Source organism: Tenrec ecaudatus, chromosome 11 (genome assembly GCF_050624435.1).
Source record: "Tenrec ecaudatus isolate mTenEca1 chromosome 11, mTenEca1.hap1, whole genome shotgun sequence".
In the NCBI taxonomy this organism is placed as follows: domain Eukaryota; kingdom Metazoa; phylum Chordata; class Mammalia; order Afrosoricida; family Tenrecidae; genus Tenrec; species Tenrec ecaudatus.
Window position 1 is genome coordinate 92,883,929 of NC_134540.1, and position 18,520 is coordinate 92,902,448.

At 41.1% G+C, this 18,520-nt stretch overlaps 1 protein-coding gene across 1 annotated transcript in view; it reads right to left on the minus strand.

The window, feature by feature from the left end:
• Window positions 1-18,520, minus strand: part of MYO16 (myosin XVI) — a 599,120-nt gene that overhangs the window by 274,374 nt on the left and 306,226 nt on the right. The window contains exons 17-19 of the mRNA XM_075562598.1: window positions 11,191-11,308; window positions 10,378-10,449; window positions 6,237-6,378 (exon numbers count right to left, since the gene is read on the minus strand). Coding sequence (XP_075418713.1) covers window positions 6,237-6,378; window positions 10,378-10,449; window positions 11,191-11,308 — 332 coding nt within the window. The remainder of the gene's footprint in view (window positions 1-6,236; window positions 6,379-10,377; window positions 10,450-11,190; window positions 11,309-18,520) is intronic.

The following is an 18,520-nucleotide window of genomic DNA, read 5'->3' on the forward strand; positions in this document are numbered from 1 at the left end:
TATCAAAGGTTCTTGAGGGAGAGGGGGGAGGGAGGGGAAAATGAGGAGCTGATACCAAGGGCTTAAGTAGAAAGAAAATGTTTTGAAAATGATGATGGCAGCAAATGTACAAATGTGCTTGACACAATCGATGTACGTATGGATTGTGATAAGAGTTGTATAAGCCCCCAATAAAATGATTTTTTAAAAAAAGAAGAATGTAGGATTCTGAGATGTTCACCCTCCCTACACAATTGCTGAAGACAAAATGGATGCATAATCAAATATGTTGAAGAAGGCAGATGGTGCCCAGCTATTAAAAGATGTAGAGCCTGGAGTCTCAAAGGCTGGAGTTAAACAAGCAGCCATTCAGCAGTGAAGCAACAAGCCCACATGGAAGCACACTGTGGGTATGATCATGAGGGTCATCGGGACCAGGTGACAGGCATCAGAAGACACATAACAAACAAACAAACAAAACATATTGTTGAGAATGAGGGGGCTTGGAGCAGAGACCCAAAGCCAATCTGTAGATAATGGGAAAATCCCCCCACAGAGAGGGCGCAGGGAAGGCAGGAGCTAACCAGGGTGCAGTAAAGCATCAATGAAACACACCATATTCTTCTGGTTCCTTGAGGCTTCCTTACCCCCCACTATTATGATCCCAATGCTGCTTCTCAATTAAGACTAGATCAGAGCATGCACATAGGAATAGATGAGAGATGGGAGCTCACAGTACACAGAATCCAGGACAGGAGGGGGAATAGTGATACCAGAGTGGTGGTGGGTGGGGGATGCTGAGAGGAGTAACCGGGAGACTGATTGCAGTGAATGCCACATAACCATACACCCCTCTCCAGGAGCAAGAATAACAGAAAACATGGGGGAAGGGAGACAGCAGTTGGTGTAAGATATGAAAATAATAATTGACAATCTCTCAAGGGGTTATGGTGTGGGGATGGGAGAAAAAGAGGAGCTGATACCAAGGGCTCAAAAAGTAGAAAGTAGAATGTCTAGAAAAGAATGAAGGCAACATATGCGCAACATGCCTGATGAAATTGGTGTATGCATTGGGAAAAGAGCTGTAGGAGTCCCAATAAAATCATCTTTTAATTAAAAAATAAATTAAAAAGTGCAGGAAAGGAGATCCTGGGAATCGTCATAGAACTCCCTGAAACGAGTATTCAGGAATACAACCTTTTTTCTGATTAGTATTAACAATGAAACATCCCTAACACGATGACCAATCCTTCAGGAGATTTAGTACATCATTTGGAAAGTAGACTATCGCCATTTGGACTCATGAGAAAAAGAAATGGTCATGTAAGAAAATTGAATTTTCAGTGTCCACCAGTAGCGGCTTATTTTCCACATATGAAGATATACTACTCTATACCTTAGAATCAAAGGCTTACATCATCACATGGTCTGTAATTGTGAATGTTATTCTTGGCTTGGCCAGGATTCTCAGCCGTTAGGCAAGAAAGGCCTAGTACTTCACCATTACATAGCAGAGCAAAATCATCTCTGTAGCGGACCTTCCAGTTACCATTCAGTCTGTTGTAAGCATATGGAGATGGGATGCAAGCCTCTGACTCAGTCACTTCCCTCATGAAGTTTCCTCTCTGGTGTGATCTACTTACTATATGAGTAGGTGCTACAGAGAGCTTTTTTTGCTTGTGGATGGGTCTTGCTTTTGACTCATCGACCTCCAATTCTTTAGACTTCAGCCAATGGCCCACCATAGTCCCCGCTGACCTTGGGAGCTATGAGATGCCATCACCTGAGCCATTGTCTGGCATGTAAACCTTGAATTTATTGGAATCTGTAGTTAGGTGTGTCTGACCTTGGATCATCCATTTCTGCAGCCACCAGCCAGTTACCTGCTTTTGTCTTTCTGCTTCCTGCTTGATCAGCCCCTGCCCCAATCCCTGTGTGAGTTAAGAGAAACCTCTTGAGTCATAGCTCACTTATAAGCTTCAACTGGGCTGTGCTTTCATGCTTCTGAAATTGTGTCCACTATTCTTTCCAAGTAGATCTCTATAGAAATATCGCTCTCTCGCTTGTTTTTGCTTCTCAAAAGCACCCACCCTAACACAAGGTTCAAACAAAAATTTGTTTATCCCTATCTCCATTAGTCATTGAACATCACTTGACGATTCAGAAGTGCTGGGTCAAACGAAAAAGAAAAGTCAGAGAAAATGTAAAAACGATTGTGTGTTTTTTTTATTTACAAGTGACTTGAAATAGTGCTAAAATAATATTTTATTTTTAATACTACAATTTTAATGTTAGTTGAAAACAAGTTATCAGTAAGCTATAAGGACATCACATATATCTCACAGACAGAGCAATTCAGCTACATGCCCTTGAAAACAGCCTCAGGAATAAGACTGAAATCATTCAAAATAATAGTCACGAAGCTGATACACTTGATGGAAGGTGCCCTCAGTCGTTCAAGTCTATCAATTCTAGATTAATACTCTTTCATGATTAGGACAATCCTCTAGCTGCAATGCTCCTGACATCTGAATAGTGTCTTACTGGACTGGAGAACTGGGAGAAAATGGACAAGAATCACTCAGCCCTGTCCTCTCCCATGCTCTCAAAGAGCTGTGGCCACCTCTGATGGTCCAGGCTGTGGATGGACACTCTCCCCTTTCAGTGCTAACTAGGCCTGGGTGGGAACTGCCATCTAACTCTGGCAGGTAGTTGTCAGAAACAACTGACTCAGAATGATATTTAGGGCCCTGCGTACCTTGTGTGTTATGTTATTTCTCAATACCCCCTGAATTGTCTGATTGATCCATTGATTAAGAATCAGGAATAAAAATGGGTGCTATCCGGTCCCATCCTACAAGCCATAGTAACAGGAAACAAACTTGAACATCTGGGTATGCAAAGCAAACTAGGAGCAAGGATACCCCCTGGCAATTTCACACTGCGGTGGCTTTCATGTTGCTATGATGTTGGGAGGGGCTCCAGTGGTATTTTAAATGTCACCGTGGAGAGTTTTGAGCAGAAGTTCCGAGCTCAGACAAGCCGGAAAGGAGTGATGTTTTTCTTCAGAAAATTAGCCAACGAAAACCCTACGGATGCCTGTGCATGATTGTTCAACTTGCATGCTTCCCGTCCATCATCAGGAGGGTAAAATGCTGGATAAGGACATCAGCTGTGGAAGGGAGGCCAGCGAGGGAGACAATACCCTCTGTGAGCTAGACGGGCACATTGGCTTCAAGGTTGGACTCAAACACGCTGCATACTATACGGAGAACCTAGAACCAGAATTAATTTGTTCTATTGTACTTAAGGGCATCCTGAGTTATAGTTGACTTGATGGGAGCTATATTTCTTCTTCTCTCTCTCTCTTTACATAACTATTCAGCAATAGAGAAGTAGTTAGGAAACCCCCTGAAGGTACTTCTATCTGATGACTGAAAGTCGGTTGGTGTACCACGAGATCAAGTACTGGCAGAAGGAGTAGAATTATACTTGAATTATAGTTGCTTATACTAACAATTTATCCAGTAAAGATATTTGCATACATATATATACTATATATAAGATCTGTTATTTTAGAATATATATACAAGATTAGTTATTTTAGAAGTCAGAAATTTATAATTTAGGAAAAATGGTTTTGTATAACAGTTAAAACAATAAAACTGTTTTTATGGAACTTATCAGCATCAGAAGGGACATTCCTGTCTTGGTTCCTTCCACAAATGTGATTTTCAGTAATGGAACAGATTCAATTGGGACTATAGGTTATATGCACATATTTTGTATTTAATAAAGTTCTTACTGTATTTAAGTCATTATTATTATTTTTATTCCATTTCACTATCTTGGACCAAATCATTTTAAATCTAAGCAAGATACATGAAGTTTAATGTGTTTCACTTTTTTGTTTTTTAGAGTAAACATCCTGAAGCAGTCCTTCTCTTGTAGGCCGTCTAGCTTGTAACCCTCAGGTCAGCTAGTCACTCAGGAGTCAAGGAAAGAGCAGACAAAAGCCACATACATGTCAACACGTAAGTTTTCCTGACTCGATTAGGGTCAGAAAAAAACATAGTCAACCCTTTTGACCACCTTCATTAGCTGAACACCAACTTCACATGCATCCCTTTAGAGTTTCCAAATATAAAAATAATTCTATTTGGAATCTACATAGAGAAACTCCAGTTTTTAAGATCCCATGGCATTATTGGTAATATGAAAATCTTATGCCGATTCTGCCACGGTCCAGTAATGAATTCAATATTCAAAGTGAAAACATTCTGTGTACTTGAATTTCACTTGTCTTCACTTTATAACTTACTAGACCATATCTTCTTTATATTTATACCCTCTGGCAAATTTTACCCCAAAAAATGTGTTGTGTGAAAAATAGCCCTATACCATCAGCATCATGGTAACTTGCTGAATAAAATATTAGAGATTTAAAAAAATTATCTTATCTGATATAATTGTAATTCCTTTTAACAAATGGGGGTTTTAAATGATTTTTAAAAAATATTCTAAGATTATTCAGATTTGCAAGGTCTCTCTGTGACTCAATTGGTATGCAAATCTAAAGCATGTTAAGGATTTTTTGAATTTGAATGAGTGAGAAGTATAGTGAATTCTCCAACCTACTGCTCTCCAGCTTCTGGATGCTCCTCCTTGCCCTTTAAGGTTATACACCTTTGCCCTGACTTTGATGGAACAGATCCCTACTAGCAAGAAATCAATCACCACAATCATCTTTATTTGCTGCTCTTGAAGATTTTAAATCATTGAAAGGGCTTTGAGCCTTTTCTTGCACTAAACCAAATTCACAACCAAACTCACAACCATGAAGTCTGTTCACGCTCTGAGTGCAAGAGAACTGAAGAGCACCGCTCCCCATTGAACGCCCAAGGTCCTCACGCTTCAGGAGCCAGAGGGAGCCTGACCTGTCTGTCTCCCAGGGAGTGGAGGGTGGCTTCAAACTGCTCTCCTGGCAGTGAGCAGCCCAACCAGTAATTACCCAAACCTCCTTCTTGCATTACAATAGGGTTCACTCAGATCCTGTTCCTATTTACCCCAAAATCCCATGGACAGGCATGTGTAGGCACAGATGCCATCCATAACCCGTGGACTGTCGATATTTCGAATAACTTGTGCATGGCGCTCCATGGCACCTAACAACGATTCCTATGGATCCATGTTCTTATCCAATTGCTCATTAAATGTGTATATCACCTTTAGTTCATTAAATGTGTATATCAATCTAGGCAACTCGTTGAAAATGGAAATAACTAATGTCATTTTTAACAAAACTGAATAATTTTATACATGGTTAGTTTGGTAGGCTGAGCATTGCAATATCATTTTTTGAATTCTCATTATACTTCAAAGAAAATACAAAATTAAGTGATACAAGAACTATTAACAAAATCAAGACTCCGCACTAGCCAGCATGGTTATAAATTCTGATATATATGCAATGAGATTTTATATGTGGACATTTTAATGAGAATTTTAATGTCCCTTTGCCCTTGAAATCTTCTGAGATGTCTACATTTAAGAATAAATGATAGTTAGTTCTAGTATTTCTAGGAAATCCCCAGAAACAGCACATTTCAGGAATTTGGTTAAGAATCTATAGGCATATCAAAGGCTTCTGCAAAGGTTTCCTTCAAAGGCAAGAAGATGTGTTAAGTTTCCTGAAGTAATTTTGTGGGCTGTTCCAGGGTGACAAGAATATTAAAAAAGCTTTCCATTCACAAAATCCCACGAAGAGCTATCATTTTTAGATGGTCAAATAGGCCTGAAAAGCTACTGCTTAAAGGTGACTAAGGCTAGGATCTAAAATAATTTCATAGAGAACTTTTGTCAAATAATACACAAAAATAAGAAAAGAAAAGAATATGGATCTTAAATGTGTCAAATGCATCACATAAGTTATGACAGAAACATGGAATGCTCAGATAATTGGAGTGCTTTTGATATTCTTGGGTTTTCTATGGTTTCAATTTTGATGGCTCTTGGAACAGAGGTATGCCTTTGGTCTAGATAGACCACATGGGCATAGTTATGCATGAAAGCTAATTCACTCATGGATTTTTAATAGTGTGTGTGGAGGTGAGCTAAACCATAGAGAAAAATAAGTACTTTAAATTAAATCACCTATTAAAAAGAAATGTTGACTTTTATGGGTCAGACTGCATCACAAAATAGCTTTAAGAGTTCTACATTTAAACTGGAGACGACAGTGTCCCATCATGGCTTACCTGATGTGCTCTTCTTGAGAGTGAAGGCAGCAATTCATGGTATTCACCAGGAAGCTGAACAAACGACCGTACAGGGACTTGGCCAAGAGATCTCGGTAAAATTCAGCAGTCTCTACCGTATGCCGTCGTATAATCGTATCTCCTAAAACAGTAGAGAAGGGGGAGGACATGACAGGGTAACAATTCCTTCATGTAGAATCAAGTCAAACTAGCCACATTCTATTTGTCCTTCAGACACGTACACACTAACAACGGCTCATAAAAAATAGTCAGTATGAGTCTGTGACTTTTCTGCCAGGTTTGATCAGATCTTTATCCTAAAAGGAGTATTCTTTCTATTTCAATCATATTCATTACAAACACAGACCACTGTCTTTACTGTCATGTAGGTGAAATGATTTCTTCTCACTTGGTAAACGACTTTCAGCAGGCCCCTGTGAGCAAGTTTGCTGATAACAATTAACCGGTTTGGACATGGAACTTCTTGGTCCATTTGGAAACTTAGTCGTCTCATGACCACAATATAGGTATGAGGGTCAGAATCAAGATTTCACCATAAGGTTGAGTTTTTTACATCACTCTCAAAGAAGTGGTAATTGCAAAATCAAGTAATCAGGCATCTTTAGAGAGGAAACCAAGGGCATTAAAAATAAAAGAGTGGGCATGGTTTAGACCAGACAGAAAGACATTGGTGAGGAAATGAGAGTCCAGATGTTAGGGAGGGCCTTGCTGAACTGGCTTAGCCTGGCATCCCAATCTGGCAAGGAATAAAGGAAAAGGATCCGGATTGTGTGACAAGAAAGTGGAGGCAGTTGTTCGGTTGGAGAAAAAGAATTTCTTCTGGAGAGCAGCTGAGCAAGGAGATAATGCTTCAAGTTCAAAGTCACTACGGTGGTTTAATACAAGGGTGGCAGTAAAAACATTTATATGGCCCTGAATATGTAGAAAATCAAGAACCAAGCATCAAAATAATTGAGAAGTTTCAACGTGCCATAAAGAAATTAGTTTTGTAAGTGGCTAAGCGGGAAAGTTAACACAAGTTCAACAGAGCTGAAATATGACCTTGAGTTTACACTCCTTAAATTTCAAGAACACCTGAATTGATTAATTCAACAACAGCGTCAGAAGACTTGTCGAGCTGTGGGAGGGCACCAAGAACATCTGACATGAAGAAAGCACAAGGTCATCACAAAGATAGGTGAGAACGAGTAAGTCAAAGTCAATGTCAGAAGAGATGGAAACCTGCTCTTAATCATAGTTTCCAAGGCACATGGAAGCAATGATAAGGTCAAAGGGCTGAAAAGGAAATTTCAAAGGGTAGCTCAACAAGACAAAGCAGCGTATTATATGAAATATGCAGATTAGAACACCAAAAGGCACAGCACTCTCAGAACATCTTAAAATTAAAAAAAAAACGAAGAGAAAATATTCAAGCTTTAAGTTGCAATTTTGAAAAATTGCATGGACAAAAATATTGAATGATGCAGGAATCACCAGAAGAAGATAGAAAGAATACAGAGTCACTGTACCAAAAAGAACAAGTCGTAATTCCACATCATAATTTGTACACATAATGTACTTCTTCCATGACGGATCAGTTTGTCCTTTCACCAGTCCATGCATGTCCAATATCCCTCTTCAGCCCCACAATTTGATTACTTAATTGAGCAACTAATCAGAGAAGCTGTACCATATGAAGAAGAAGTGGAGAAAGTCTTATGAACAACTGCTGTGTGCAAACGACCCCACCTGGCTCACTGACAGTGAAGAGGACTTATAGCACATGCTGATGAAGGTCAAGAACTTCAGCCTTTCGTGTGGATTACAACTCAGTGTAAAGAAGGCCCAAATCCTCACCACTGGACCAATAAGCAGCATCATGATAAACGGAGAGAAGATTCAAGTTGTCAAGAATTTCGTCTTGCTTGACTGAACAATCCATGTTCATGGAAGCAGCAGTCGAGAGAGCAAATGATGCATTCTGAGGAGTCCATCTTCCACACCAGAACTCTTTGAAGCGATCTGAGTCATGACATCCTCCATCACCTCATACGCATGTGAAAGTTAGACACTGAATAAGGAAGACTGAAGAAGAATTGACGTGTATGAATTCTCATGCTGGCAGAGACCAAGACCTACCACAAACTGCAAAGAGAACAAACTCAGCTGTCTTGGAAGCAATACAACCAAAATCCTCCTTAGAAGCAAGGGTGACATTTTTTTTTCCTGACATGTGATCAACCGAGACCTTTCTCTGGATAAGCAGATCATGCTTAGGAAAGTCGAGCAACAGAGAAGGCAGCCCTTGACAAGATGGACTGACACAGTGGCTGCCACAAGGGGCTCACGCGTTAGGACCTGGTGAGAATGGAGCAGGGTCCGGATGTTCACTTCTGCTGTGCACTGGGGTGGCTATGAGTCACAGCCAGTTCGATGGCATCTAACAATGACAGCAAGGGGACAACGGGACGTTTAAATGGGATTGCTAGCATCTATTAGTGATGTTTCATTTTCCTCAAAGGAATGAAAAAGGATAATGTGTTCTTATTTGGACAATTTCGGGAAGCTTAAGTTTTAGTAGGGGCAAGAGTGCTGCTGGAGAAATGACTGTAGATGAAACATAAATATTAAAGAGGCCCCAATCATAAAGTACATGCTATTGTTGTCCATTGCTGGTTCCAGCTCTTAAGCGATCTAAGGCCATAGAGTTGAAGGGCGGCAAGGCTGTGGCCTTGGGCAAGCAGATCCCGCCCTCTTTGGAGATATCTCTTCATGGATTTGAACCATCAACCTTTCAGCTAGCAGTGGAGGGCTTCACTCTGCGGTACCCAGGAGCAACTAAAAGATGTGGGATGCCATCCTAACATGAGGGCATCACAATGTCATGTCATCCCTTTACTCTAAAGGAATCAGAGCATCTTTGATGGGTTGATGTTCAGAGATGAAAATCATATTTTAATTCAGAGAGATACTTCCTGAAGCATTGTGTAAGAAAAGTAAAACGAGTAAGACCACAAAAACAAAACTAAAGAAAAACAGCCAGGAGGCCTTCCTACATTCCAGGGAATGAAGGGTAAACTAAGGCAAAGGTAATTGTAATGAAGAGAGGGCAGTTTTTTTAGTGTGATCTTGATGGGACAGATTTGACACGTATGTATCTGACCTATACAATGATGGAAGTACCAAGAATGAGTCCCAGGCAACTGAGTAGATAATGCAGGGAGAGATTAAGTTAGGAAACTCAGAATGGACATACTGGGAACAGGGATGTAGTAAGATGTATAAGCCACCGGGCTATGGTCCCGCAGGGGAATCCAGTAGGGAGGGTAGGTAAAAGAAATTAGAGAAAATGATTAGCAGCTATCTGGGGAGACCTCCAAAACATGACACACAGTAAGGTGGTTTAGGGCAATGGCTTCTAATGAATATGTGATGCGCATGCGGAAGAATCCCTTTCCTCGTCCACTCCGGAGAGAAGCATATGGCCCTGGATTAAGCCTGTGAGTTTGGGACTCAGGTAGCTTCAGCTTCTAAGTGCAACCACACGGCTTGCTAGGGATTCAGCAGCCCATGTTATTTACACTCTTGGGATCTTCACTTTCTCATTCGTGGAAATGGAAATCGTTACGCCCACTTCATAGTGATCTGTGAGAAGTAAAAAGGATAACATCTACAGCGGTCGGCAGGATGCCCATCAAGTTAAACATCTCCAGTCCCCTCGCTCTTACGAAGATGAATGGAGTCGCAGGAGGAGGCTAGCTCTTTACAGAAGAAGGCATTATGGGGGCAGCACGCAACTGCACATACAAATAGAACCAACTTTCTGCTGAATAAATCCTCTTGGATTGATGGCTTTTTTTTTTTTAATGACTGAGAAAGTAGACAAGTAACTTCACCCCCTGGCTACACGCTTCTCTCCCCAAAGGTAACCAGTTCAACGAAGTGACTCTCAAGAATACACATAGTTTATCCTTCAGGGTTCACATCATGCAGGTTAATTACTTTGTTTTTCATTTGACATTCATTTCATTTAAAAAAAGCATCTGACTGGAAAGAGTAAGACAAAGCTCTGTTTAATTCCCATATGTTAGGGAAGCTAAAATATTATAGAGTGGTGAAAATGAGAATAAAGAAAACTTACCTTTAAGGTATTGGATGTCTGTGGTTAAAGCTGAAGCCAGTTCATCGGTTGATACTTGTAACTTCTCAGCTACTAAAGTTAAAGCACAATGGGAAATGTAAAGTGAGCGCATGTTTTCGACAGCCAGAATATTGTACGCTATGATCACACTTTATAACATTTAGTGTCTTAGATAAATATAAACCACTGCTTTCATTGCCAAATTCAACACGTGAAGCAGCAGTTGATAGACTCAGAATGGAAATGAGCTCTTGGGGGTCTGTGATGGAATCACCCAGGTCATTTTCCTCCGGTCCTTGAACACCACTCAGACCGTTTCTCACAATTCGTGGCTAGATGAATTTGATATTCAGTCATATGTTTTTTATTGGCAGTCCATGGTTTGAAGGTATTTTGAAGAAATCTGGGAGCGACTAACAAGAAAACTTCAAAGGAAAAAGATATTTGGGGCAATACCTTTATCTTATATTTGGTTTTAGATATTCAGTTAATAACAAACTCCCCCCAAAACAGACAGGGTCCCAGGTGTGAGAGTAGAGAATATTTAGTACAATATAAACAAACCCAAGCAAATGATGATGATTCAATACTGTCAATGGGTTTTATGATATTATAAGACAAATTCACATCTTCATTATGCGTTTGGCAATTTATAATAAAAGAGTAAAGTGGATACAGGTGTTTTTGTTTTTTTTCCCCTTAAAAAGAAAAGGGTTATTTTCGCGGACTCTTCTGTAGTATGTCTCCATCTACTGGCATTTTTACAAACTGCATGTCAGGGAGGTTAATGCCATAAGGTCTTGTTCTACTGACCTTGTTCCAGAAGCTGTAGGTCCGACACAAAGGCTGAGTCAGCGTCTGTCAGAGCGGTGAAGCGAATGTCGCCGATGTGCAGTATTGCTGCTAGAATCACAAACAGATTTTCCACCTCCTACATGTTTTACAAATAGATAAAGTGAATAGGGTTGCTATGAATGACAAAAACAGATAATTCTTTAAGAACCGAAAATTAGGTTAACACAACAGACAGGTAGAGGGGCTGTGATTTTTTCTTTTTTCTTTCTCAAACTGGGACATTTGATAGAAGTATGAGTCTCTGCACAATATTACAACTTTCTAATGCAATGCACTTTTCTTTTCTAAATTGGTGTTTCCGATCCTTAATAACCCTTTCATAACCCAATTGTTTTCTGCCTTGGTTTTTTTGTTTGCTAGCTGCCAGGCATTTTCAATAATGAAAGGCATGCTGTATTAAGAAGCATTTATAACAGTGTTAAGAAATAAGAATTTTGATGCATATACCGGTCTCTACCCTGGCTGCTGGACTATGTGCGACCACTATGTCTCTCTGGACTCTGCACTTGTTCTAGATCCCATGAGAAGTGCATATAATTAAAGACCCCAAAATGCAGTAGCCCCCACACATGGAATCATCCTGAGAGAAGTAACATCCAAGTAAAGCACTCAAAACAAACCCCATTATTGCCGAGTTCTCTTTTTATGCACAGCAGCCCCATAAAGACAGTACAATGGCACCACAGGATTTATAAGACTGCACTTCTTTAGAATTTCGTAGAATGATGAGATGATAAATTATTTAAGAATAATACATTCTTTAAGAAGCAGACCGCCAACCGTTCTCTTGCAAAATAATAGGTGGGTATGAACTGCCCAACTTTTGGTAAAAGTCGAATGAGATAAGATATATGTCCCATCCCATTAAGAAATCAAACGTGATAGTCAAACCCACTACCAGGGTCCATTCTGACTCACGGGGACCCTACAGGAGAGGGTAGGACTTCTCCTGTCCATGTTTGAGACTGCCGCTCTGTATCAGAGTAGCAAGCCTCATCGTTCACAAGGGACCTGGGAAATAAACTAATGAGGCTTATTCCCTGGCACCCTCAAAACCAAAATAGACAAACGTTTAGTAAAACTCACACCTCTAGGATGCATCACCCTGCAAAAACAGCAATTTATGGCAAATGATCATTTTTACTATTTACAGAAGCATCATGTACTCTCAGTGAGAAAGCAACTATTTAATAATCCCCAAAGGAAGAAAATGTGGCTTGACGCTGCATTTACCAAAGATCAGGAATGGTTTAAATCAGCAGTTCTCAACCTGCGCGTCGCAACCCCTTTGTGGGTTGAACAACCCTTTCACAGGGGTCACCCAATTCATAACACTAGCAAAATGACAGTTATGAAGAAGCAACAAAAATAATTTTATGGTTGGGGGGTCACCACAACATGAGGAACTGCATTAAAGGGCCACGGCATGAGGAAGCTTGAGAACCACTGGTGTAAACAAAGGCGAGCACTTGCTATGCTGTTACAAGCTAACAATCTGTACCAACTATCCTGTAAAGGGAGAGAGTGCAAATGAGGGTGTGGCTGGTGAGGACCCGCTTCAAACATAGCCAATCAGATTGTAGAGGGAATAGAGTCATGAAAAAATTAGCTCATAAAGGTTTCTTTTTTAAAATGTTGTAAGTCTCAAACCTGTACTGAGTGCAGTACAGTTCCACCCTGTCCTTTAGGGGCACTAAGCTTCAGCATCAACTCCATGGCCGTGAACTTGGTTTGGGTCCCTATTAGAGGACATATATCATGCCGGCCATGTTCTAGTAATACTTTTTATTTTTAAAGAAAAACTTAATGTGATTTTTACAAATGTTTTATTTCTGAAAAGTAAAAGGAGGCATGAAGCAAACGTTTAAGGCTAGATAAACAAAATGGTAATTGATCTCTAAGGTATTTTAAGGAAAACTGAAAGAAAAAAACAGACGTTGGCAAGAGCCGCCTTTGAGCAGAAGGTAGCAGGAAATAAGAGGATGTTTGTAGAATGCGTATCTGAGAATCTGAAACTGCATAAAAGAATAAGTTAGACCTCGTATTTGGCTCTGGGTAGTCATTTTGTAGCAAGAATGAAAATTTTTAAATTGCTTGATTTTAAAGATGCTTTTATAAAGTAATAAATATTTAGTATGGTGTGATGAAATAGCATCACAAGTATAAGGAAAGGGGCATACGGTGACCTTTCAAAATCTGTTTCCTATTCTGTTCTTTTGGAATAAATACAATCCTGCCAGGACTACTGTAGTGGTGGTTTTAAGGACAAGGCCTATATGCTTCATACATAAAGTGTCGAACCCCTGGGTGTTCAGGAAGCTCTCTGTGTGATTTCCACATGTAAAACCTGATCACTTGGGTGTTTCTTAAAAATGTTCTTGGAAACCCTCAACCTAGATTATTAGCATTTCAAACCCTCTTTATCATATTGCATAAAATTTCATATTTTCCTACTTTCTTAAGCTATGTGGGAACTTCAAAATTTCAATCATTCTCTATTAAATAGTCTAGTACTACACCAGGGAGGCACAGCTCCTTAAAAATCATATGATTCAGTAACAGAAACAAAACTCTAAAAACTAACTTTAATATAGATTATACGCACCTCAACAAAACTCAATGCTGTGGAGCCAATGACACTCACAGCCACCCTATAGGGTAAGTAGAACTGCCCCTGTGAGCTTCTCAGACCATAACTGATTAAAATATATAGCACCTGAAGTTTTAAAGACCTGAAGATAAACAAGCAACCATCTAGCTGAGAGACAACAAAACCCAGATAGAAGAAGCATACCAGCCTGTCCCGACTTGATTGCTGAGGACAAAGTGGGTGCATAAGCAAAAGTGGTGAAGAAAGCTGATGGTGCCTGGCTATCAAATGATATAGCATCTGGGGTCTTAAAGGCTTGAAGATAAGCAGGCGGCCATCTTGCTAAGAAACAACAAAACACACATGGAAGAAGCACACCAGCCTACCCCAACACAAATGCTGAAGACAAAGCAGGTGCATAGGCAAATGCAGTGAAGAAAGCTGATGGTGCCCAGCTGTCAAAATATACAAAATCTGGGGTCCTATAGGCTGCAAGATAAACAAGGGGCCATCTAACTGAGAAACCGCAAAGCCCACATGGAAGAAGCACACCAGCCTGTGAGATCAAGAGGCATCAAAGGGATCAAGTATCACGCATCAAAGACTAAAAAACAAACAAAAAAACCAAACAAACAAAAAAGCATAGCATTGTGAATGAGGGGGAGTGCAGAGTGGGGACCCAGGGCCCATCTGTGGGAAATTGGACATACCCTTGCAGAAGGGCTGTGGGAAGGAGACGAGCCAGTCAGGGTGCAGTATAGCAACGATGAAATATAAAATTTTCCCTCTAGTTCTTGAAAGTTCCTCCCGCCCACTACCATGGTCCCAATTCTACCTTACATATCCGGCTGGACTGGAGGATGTACACTGGCACATATAGGAACTGGAAACACAGAGAATCCAGGACAGATAAACACCTCAGTACCAGTGGTGAGAGTAGCTGGCTACATTGGGAGGGTGGAGGGAAGGTGAGGGAGAAAAGGGGGAACAGATTATAAGGTCTACATATAACCTCCTCCCTGGGGGACAGATAGTGGAAAAGTGGGTAAGGGAGATGTTGGATGGTGTAAGATATAACAAAATAATAATAAATTATCAAGGATTCAGGGAGGAGGGGGAGCAGAGAGGGAGGGAAAATGAGGCGCTGATAGCAAGGGCTCAAGTAGAAAGCAGTGTCTTGAGAATGATGATGGCAATATATGTACAAATATGCTTGACACAATGGATGTATATATGGATTGTGATAAGAGTTGTATGAGTCCCTAATAAAATGATAAAAATATTTTTTAAAATACATAAAAAACCAAAAGCCCATCTTTCTCTCAAATAGAGTTTATAATGTGCTAAATGTTATAACTTGTTTTAGTGGGGAGACCCTGAATTCAAATACAACTTAAAGAGTCCCATTTATGAAGTCTTTAACTAGACAATGGCACATCAAGACAAATCGCATGAATGAAGGAGGTCGTTCTGATGAGAACAGAAAGCACAACTTCTGGGACCTTAAAGGCTCGTTCTAACACAAGAAACCATCTGAGAAGGTGCCAGCTAGTCCATGCAGAAGAAAGCACGCTGACCTAAGGGTGATAGAAGAATTATGAATAAAATCCATTATCAGAGGAGAGAATATATGAGAGATTAAATTCTGAGCAATGGATTTATGGAAAGGTAATGTTTACAAGGGAAGTCTTAAATCTGTATTGACTCTACCCATCAACTGAGCCTCCAGTGAGTTCCAGCTGAACATTGACCAGCAATTCAAGAACATTGCCCTCTGGCAGAACATGATCGCTATCACGGCTTTGGCCATCCCAGGGAAGGGAGGTCTCATCAGGGACTTGACTGAGCATGCTCTTGATGCACACTGGCGTGCTAGGCCCCGTGGTCGGTAGTCATACCAGGGCCAAGGTAGTTGGAGGATCCTAAAAATGCACCTTCTAAGCGTTTGTTACCAGGAAAAGGGAACCTTCACACTCACGGTCCCCTTCTGGCCCCTGATGAAGTGCTCGGCCGAGCCGTGTCAGTTTCCCTCATGTCCCTGACCTGCCTAAGGATCCACGTGGCTGGGGCTCCTAGGGCACATTTAAGGCCTAACCTTGATGGTTTCCTCTCCTGGATGATTTCTCTGTGTCTTCTTTAAGAATCAAGAAGCGGTCTCTACAAATTCCATTTGAATTTAGGGACACCCAGTCCCTTCAATAGAAGCAAAAATAAATGACTCCCATTACAAGGCTTGGCTGTTATTCACCATGTCCGTTCGTGGTGCCCAACGCCCCTGTACCCGGGGAGTGGCTGTGACTGTGCTGAATGAGTTACGAGGTGCCACTGAGTCCACCCCAACTCAGCCCCAGTGTGGACAGAGTGAGGCAAGGCTGGAGCCTGCGCCGTTCTCACAGCTTTGGCTCTTTCCGCCCATGCTCTGGCCATCCCTCTTGTTCAGTGTCTTCCTCTTTTATTCTGACCTTCTGCCTTACCGGGTAAGCTGTCCTTCTACAGGGACTGGTGTCTCCTGAGAGCATATGCAAATGACATGAGGCAGGCTCTTCAGTCTGGCTTCTCAGGAGCATTCTGGCTAGACTGGAGAGAACAATGTGGGTGTTCTCTGGTCATTTCAATATTCTTCACCGGCACTCAAATTCAAATACATCAACTCTTCTGCAGTCTCCATGAGTCATGGTCCAGCTTCACAGGTGACTCGAAGTGCCACGGCTTTAGTCAGGTGCACCTCAGTCCTCAAAGTGACATCTTTGTTTTTAATACCTCAAAAGCCTCTCTTGCAACAAATGTACCCAATGCAATATGTCACTTGATTTCATGACTGGTAATCCACGGGCATCAATTGTGGATCCAAATTAACTGAAGTTTGGGCAATTTTCACTCTTCCTCCACTTATCATAACGTTGGTTATCGGTCCGGTTTTTGAGGGTTGGGGCTCCTTATATTAAGTCGTCATGTGTAATTAGGACTAGTCCTCTGAGCTTTCCATCCGAAAACCTGTGTCATCCACGTGTCACAGCTTGTTCACGTGACTTCCTCTGACCCTACTGCCACCTCCTTCTTCATAGCCCACTGTCTCAGATGACTTGTTCAGTGCACGGTTTAAGTAAGTATGGGGAAGGATGCAATAAGGACTTTCATGATTTTAAACAATTCAGGACGTCTTACTCCGTTCAAATGACAGCCTCTTGGCGTATGTGCGCGTTCTACAGGAGCATAATTAAGTGTACCGGAAGTCCCATTCTTCACAATCTTATCCATAGTCTTACTTTATGAACCAGACAGCCGAACGCCTTTGCATAGTCGAGGAAACATAGGTGGGTATCTTCCTGGTGGCCTTTGCTTCCAGCCAGGATCTGTCTGAACTCAGTGATGATGTCCTTCATCACAGTCCTTTTGTGAACCCAGCTTGAATTTCTGGCTGTTTCCTGGAAATGCACTATAGCAGTACTTTTTGTAGTTACTATCAATAGAATTTTACTTTCATGTGATATTACCAAGGCTGTTTGCTACTTTCTGCATACCCTTAGGTCTGCCTTCCTTGGGAGGGGCACACACGTGGGCATCTCCCCATGACATGGCAGACATGAGTAAATGCTCCAATGTTGCATCTATGTGTTGAAACCTTTCAATGCTGTCAATTCCTGGAGCCTGCACCTTCACCAAGGCCTTCACCTTGATGTCTTTCTCTAACACCATGGATTCTCCCTCATATGCTATCTCTTTAAAGGCTGACTGTCAACTAACTCTCTTTGGTACAGTGAGTCTGTGCATCCCATCTCTTGGCTTTTGATGTTTTCTGCATTGTGTGATACCGAGCAACATCCAGCCTGGGGTGTTCATCTTCTGGTAATGTATCAGGCAATGTCCCGGTTTTATTCAAAATCTTTGCAGCGGCTACTTTTTCAGAAGCAGGCTATCTCTTCCTTTTTCCTAATTTGCCTTCATCTGAAAGCCCTCCTGACACCTGGCCACTAAGGCTTGACCCCGCTGGTTCCAGGAAGATTGGCGGCACACCTGGCAGCATGACGCAGCACGCAAGCACTGTTGTAGGACACACTGTCCAATGAAAGTGTGTAGACAGAAGTGCCAACATTCATCAAGTGTCCCTGTGCTCCTGTTCGGAAGTCTCTTTTTAAAGGGTTAGGGTAGAGGCTATTTTTAATTTTTTATAATGAGATCCTCCACCAGGGACCACAAAGATACCTTGACAATGTGATTCAATGTCCTCATCAACCTCCAAACACATCCCTACAAATATTACCAAGCATCACATGACTCCTCCTATGTGAATGACATGCTTCCTCATCCCAGCAACTTTAAAGTACTACTAGAAAAAGTTCCTCTCCAAGTATTTTGTTCAAAAGTACATGTTTCTTTTAACAAAACTGTTATTAGCTTCTCTATTACATACCTCTGGCAGAAAGTCTGTTTTGCTTGCCCTGCCTTTGAGAATCAATCATGGATTTTAACATCCCTGTCTTCAATCAACTGGTATTTTGGCAGAGCTGCTTCTTTTTAAAAAAATCATTTTATTGGGGAATCTTGCAACAATCCATATATCCATTATGTCAAGCACATTTGTGCATACATTGCCATCATCCTTTTCAAAACATTTTCTTTCTACTCGAGCCCTTGTTATCAGCTCCTCATTCTTTTCCTCCATCCGGCATCCTCCCTCCTCCCCTCCCTCATGAACGC